Source organism: Strix aluco, chromosome 13, assembly GCF_031877795.1.
Source record: "Strix aluco isolate bStrAlu1 chromosome 13, bStrAlu1.hap1, whole genome shotgun sequence".
Taxonomy (NCBI): domain Eukaryota; kingdom Metazoa; phylum Chordata; class Aves; order Strigiformes; family Strigidae; genus Strix; species Strix aluco.
Genome location: NC_133943.1, coordinates 20,629,707 through 20,635,719, shown reverse-complemented (window position 1 = coordinate 20,635,719; position 6,013 = coordinate 20,629,707). Strand labels below are relative to the sequence as shown.

Genomic DNA, 6,013 nt, shown 5'->3' with positions numbered 1-6,013 from the left:
GCATCTACAGAGACTCAGCGTTGATGCATATGCTAGAGCTACTCCACCAAGTAGGTAGTGTGGAGAGTTTTCTAACATTTCCTGTCTTCTGCATAAGGGGCTGTGGTGATACTGCCTTCCTTCAGGTCTTTGTTTTTTCCTTCACCGTAAGAGAGACAAGGATTTAATGTACAGGTGAGATACAATGACGTTTTGTGAGGGATTTGTCTATTTTCTCTTGGTTTATTCAAGCAATGGTAAAGGCCGTCAACATTTGCCAGAATATATTCTTAAGGTCTGAGATCCGCTGCAGCATCGTCCAGCTTAGGAGATGAGGACTGGTTTGTCAGAGAGACAGACAAAAGAAATTCGGGGTTGGGTTGTATGGCACGGATATGATGATGCTGGGTTTTGAATGTCAACAGAGATAGGATCCGGTAGGTCTGGTGTGACCGCTGTGGTTTTCTCAGTGGCTGGGATTCCCGGCTTTGCTCGTCCATCAGCGATCACCGTTCAAAGTGGGAAAGCTGAGTGCTAGCTCGGCATCTCCCAGCTGTCGAAAATAAAAACACTACCAGGGCTTCAGCATTCGTCCCGTCCTGCCATTTCTCTCACGATGGTGAGTAGATGGCAGCGGGGACACACCAGCGCCTCACCCTAGAGACCAGGAAGATCGCTGTGGGGCTGAGATAGAGATCCTGCCCCACATCCTCCGAGCAATGGGGAAGGATTCGTCCTGCATAAGACTTGCAAATGTAAGGAATTCAGAGAACGGGAATTTCTAGATGTGTAACCTGAAAAGTGGATTTGTGCCCGGCGTGCAATAACCCAGTCTTAACACGCTCCGCAGAGGCACTGTATTTATTCAGGCCTGGGTGCTCGGTGGACTTTTCCACAAATCAAACACACCAACAGCAGGGTTTTGTGCTCCTTTTATACACAAAAATCAGAGGTTTGTACTTTTCCACACACGCCTATATGATACTGATTGGTTAGTGATTAATATACATTTATAACACGGCTTACCTAATGCTTCTACTACTCCGCATGCTCAGGGGAAGGGTCTTAACCTGGACAGGGGTGCGTTTGAGCTGTGGGGTGTGTTTTAGTATTATAATGACAGTGGGTCACTTTCAGGACACTCAAAAGTTAGTTTCATTGCCAAGTTAAACAATCTCAGACATTCTCTTTTATGGTTCAGGATGTTCTGCTTATTGTCTAAGTTTTGGAGATCAAAGCTTGTATTTCATAGAATCATAGAATCATTCAGGTTGGAACAGACCCTTGATATCATCAAGTCCAACCACCAGCCCGACTCTACAAAGTTCTCCCCTACCCCACATCTCCCAGCATCTCATCCAAACGACACCCCCTCCCTGGGCAGCCTATTCCACTCTCTGACCACTCTTTCTGTGAAAAATTTTTTTCCTCTTGTCCAGTCTGAACCTCCCCTGTTGCAGTTTAAAGCCGTTCCCTCTTGTTCTGTCACTAATTCCCTGTGAGAAGAGACCAGCACCAACCTCTACAACGTCCTTTCAGGGAGCTGTAGAGAGTGATGAGGTCTCCCCTCAGCCTTCTCCTCCTCACACTGAACAGTCCCAGCTCCTTCAGTCTCTCCTCACAGGATTTATTCTCCCGGCCCTTCCCCAGCTTCGTTGCCCTCCTCTGCCCTCGCTCCAGCACCTCGAGATCTCTCTCGTATTGAGGTGCCCCAAATTGGACACAACACTCCAGGTGTGGCCTCACCAGTGCAGATTTAATAAACTTCTTATCAATAATCAAGGTTACGTCGACCACAATTCAAAGTCTTGTTTGACCAGGTTTTGAAACCTCATAGTTGTCCCCATATGTGCGGTAGCTATGGTTACTAGCACAATTATTAACCATGGCTACTAGAACACGCCAAGTATACTATACCAGATGCACCGTTTCCGCACAGGTACAACTTTTTCTGTTTCGCGCTCGCGACAACACCTGTGTTTTCCAACCCGCGGGTGAGTGCGATTTAAGGAGGCGCAGAGCAGGACCGTCGGGCTGTCCCTTTCCTCTCGGACGCTGCGGTTCTCGGGCGCGGACTCAGGGTGTCGCTGTTGGCCAAGGCGGGGAAGTGGCTCCGCCGTCGGCTCCTCCCCGGCTCCGCGCCCGCGCACTGCGGCTCCGCACGGAGCAGGGCAGGAACCGCCCGACTCAGCCCGTCCTCCGCACGGCAACTGGGATTCCACATATTTATTTCTCTCAGGTACTGATTCAGCAGCTCGGAAAGCCTAATTTCAGATCGTCTGCAGAATACTCTCCTGTAAAGCAGAGAATGGAGGTCCGACCGGCAGCGCAGGGCCGGGCAGCCGCCGGGTGTGTCGCGCTGTTGGCCGTGCTGCTGCCGGTGTGCTGCCGGGCGGCGGCGGAGCGGATCCGCTACGCCATCCCCGAGGAGCTGGGCAGAGGCTCGCTGGTGGGGCCGCTGGCGCGGGACCTGGGGCTGAGCCCGGCGGAGCTGCCGGCACGCAAGCTGCGGCTCGTCTCTGGTGATGAAAAGCAGTACTTCACGCTCGGGGAGGATAATGCAGACCTGCGGGTAAACGAGAGGATAGACCGAGAGGGCATCTGCGGGGCCGTGTCGCCCTGTGTCCTCAGTCTGGAGGCAGTCGTGGAAAACCCTTTCAATATATTTCATGTGAGCGTTACTATCCAGGACATCAATGACAACGCGCCGCAGTTTGACAGAGAATTTGTTGGCATAGAAATGATCGAGTCCACGCCTCCTGGGGCCAGGTTCCCACTGGGCAGTGGCAGAGACCCCGACATTGGGGCGAACTCATTACAAAACTACCAACTTACCCCCAACCCGCTCTTCTCCCTTGTAGTGAGGGAGAGTCCTGATGGGACGAAACACGCGGAACTGGTACTGGAGAAAAGCTTAGATCGAGAAAAACAGAGAAATCACCATTTGATACTGACGGCAGTGGACAGCGGGGATCCAGTGCGATCCGGGACCGCCCACGTTAAGATTAACGTGACCGACGCAAATGACAACTCGCCGGTATTCACCAAAGAGATCTACAAGGTTCAACTGTTAGAAAACCTGCCAGAGGGCTCCTTGGCCCTTCAGGTGAAAGCTACTGACGGCGACGAAGGCATAAATGCAGAGATTACCTACTCTTTCAGTGACATCGCAAACAGTGCTCGCCAGCTCTTCACTCTGGACTCGCGGACAGGGGACGTGAAGGTTACAGGCCCCTTAGATTACGAAGAAGGGAAATATTACGAAGCGACTGTTGAAGGCAAGGACGGGGGCGGGCTGAGCGGGCACGCCAAAGTGCACATAGACATTCTAGACGTGAACGACAACGCGCCAACGCTTTCCCTCCTGCCTATCTTGAACCCGATACCCGAAGACGCGGTCCCGACCACAGTTGTAGCTGTGATCAATGTCCGTGACAGAGACTCGGGGGATAATGGAGAAGTGAGCTGCAACATCGACGACGGTTTGCCTTTCAGACTAGAACCGTCCTCAGAGAACACCTATAAACTAATAATAGTCCGTGACCTGGACAGAGAAATGGTCGCCGCTTACAACATCACCATCAGCGCCCGCGACCGGGGCATCCCGGCGCTGTCCGGGCGCGCGGCGCTGGTGCTGGAGGTGTCGGACGTGAACGACAACGCGCCGGTGTTCGAGGAGGCCGCCTACAGCGCCTACGTGGCGGAGAACAACGCGGCGGGCGCGCCAGTGCTGCGCGTGCGCGCGCGGGACGCGGACGCGGGCGCCAACGGGCGCGTGAGCTACTGGCTGGCGGGCGGCAGCGCGGGCGCGGCGCCGTACGTGTCGGTGGAGGCGCGGAGCGGCGCGGTGTACGCGCAGCGCTCCTTCGACTACGAGCAGTGCCGCGAGTTCGCGGTGGCGGTGCGGGCGCAGGACGGCGGGGCGCCGGCGCGGAGCTCGACGGCGACGGTGCGCGTCTTCGTGCTGGACCGCAACGACAACGCGCCGCGGGTGCTGTGGCCGGCGGCGGGCGCGGGCGCGGCGGGGCCGGCGCCGTTCGAGGTGGTGCCGCGGTCGGCCGAGGCCGGGTACCTGGTGGCCAAGGTGGTGGCGGTGGACGCGGACGCGGGGCGCAACGCGTGGCTGTCGTACGAGCTGGTGCAGGCGCCGGAGCCGGCGCTGTTCCGCGTGGGGCTGCACAGCGGCGAGGTGCGGACGGCGCGGGCCGTGTCGGAGCGGGACGCGGCCAAGCAGCGGCTGGTGGCCGTGGTGAAGGACCACGGGCAGCCGGCGCTGTCGGCCACGGCCACGCTGCACGTGGTGCTGGCCGAGAGCTTGCAGGAGGCGCTGCCGGAGCTGAGCGAGCGGGCGGCGGGCGCCGACTCGCCGGCGGAGCTGCAGTTCTACCTGGTGCTGGCGCTGGCGCTCCTCTCCGCCCTGTTCCTGCTGAGCGTGGCGCTGGCCGTGCTGGCGCGGCTGCGCCGGGCCGGGCCGCCCGCCGTCCTGCGCTGCCTGGGCGCGCAGCGCTTCTCCGTGGCCGGCGCCGCCTTCCCGGCCGACTTCTGCGAGGGCACCTTGCCCTACTCCTACAACCTGTGCGTGGCGCCGGGCCGCGCCGTGGCCGAGGCCGCTTGGCTGCCGCCGCCGCCGCCGCTGCCCAGCCTGGCCGCGGAGGAGCTTCTCGGCGGGGAGCCCTGCGGGAAGCGGAGCCCGAGCAGCAGCGCCGGCGCGGGAGAGCCGCCCGCGGAGCCCGACGCACCGCAGGTCTGTGAGCCCGCGCGCTCTCGCTCTTCTCCTTCAGCCGGGCGGAGCCGTCGTGCCTCTCGCCCGGGCTTTTCCGCGGCTGCTGGGCACGGGGAGCGCTCCTCCGGCTGCCCGGGAGGGAAGGAACGAGCGGGGGATCCCCCTTGCTCTGCGAGCAGCCAGGCAGCCGCGGCACTCCCTGCTCTGCCGAAGGCCGCACGCTCAGCTTCACCCGAGAATTTCTGATACCAACCCTCCTTTGAGTTCGTATCGGTGATCGCTGTAAATTGAGGATTGTGGGTGAGAGAGACGGGAAAATGTGGTGGGCGCTTCTTGGTGGAGCCTCTTCCTTCCTCGTCGCTCTTTGCCCAAACCGATGCACCTGAACCTGGTTGATAGCTGCAGGCAAACCCGTTGGTTTCCCACGAATGCTTTCTCCATGAATTCAGAACTCCCAGATTGTTCCCCAGTGAATGTTGCCCTCATCTGCTGTGGGCCCTTGCCAGCACTTGGAGGAAGGCTGCTGCAGAAATGGCAGCCTTAACGGGGCGGATAAATTTTATCCAGGCATGCATTTTTTGAGTTCTTTGTGCTACTGGTAGCTCCCTCTCCTTTTACCGCTCCCGATCTGTCTTTCATGCAAACGTGTAGAATGGGATCTCAAAAGAAAAAAAAAATCCGTGTTGTATTTCTGACCCTGCCCTCTATTCTCACCATTTTTCCGGGATGTGATTCATGGCGTTACAGGGTAATACTAAAGCGAGGAATTCTGTCTCTCTGCCACTTAATCAGTCGTTGTTGCATTTGCCTGTTTGAGCAGGAGAGGCTATACCGAGAACATATCTAAAACGAGAAGGAAATTCGTAAGATGACGTCAATTAGGCACTCAAATACAGTGCATTTACACTTTTACAAATGGTCCGCATAATTTAGGGTGTGAAACTGCACTTGTCTTCACTTGCTGTCCTACAGTATTTTGTTGAAGAGGTGTCCTACCAACATGAGCATTCAAGGATTAGATTAATAATTTATTAACAAGTTGCAATCTTTTACACCGCGATTTATGAGAAAATGAAAGTTCCTTCTGGTCGTTCAAGGTATCGAAATACTTGGATAAATGCTAATGTGTATGAACTATACAAACCCGGAATTTATGTGGGGGTATTAAAAGTGAACACTCACGGTAGAGACCTTCACCTTTGATTTTCCAGCCATTCTCAGCTGTATCTTTGGATGTAGCAACGTTTAATGCTGTTGAGTTGCTCTCCCGCAGTGCAAAAATACCGTTGGGAATAACAGACGCACCCAGTC

The 6,013-nt window shown here is 56.3% G+C and overlaps 1 protein-coding gene across 1 annotated transcript; it reads left to right on the top strand.

The window, feature by feature from the left end:
- The first annotated feature begins 2,149 nt into the window (after nt 1–2,149).
- On the top strand, nt 2,150–5,396 carry LOC141929475 (protocadherin gamma-B1-like). The gene has a single exon (XM_074838963.1). It carries the CDS (start codon nt 2,288–2,290, stop codon nt 4,946–4,948), a length of 2,661 nt encoding a protein of 886 aa, XP_074695064.1. The 5' UTR covers nt 2,150–2,287; the 3' UTR covers nt 4,949–5,396.
- Nucleotides 5,397–6,013: the final 617 nt, after the last annotated feature.

What these genes read in the sequence shown, in the direction of transcription:
- LOC141929475 (XM_074838963.1), top strand. Translation starts at nt 2,288, where the DNA reads ATGGAGGTCCGACCGGCAGCGCAGGGCCGGGCAGCCGCCGGGTGTGTC.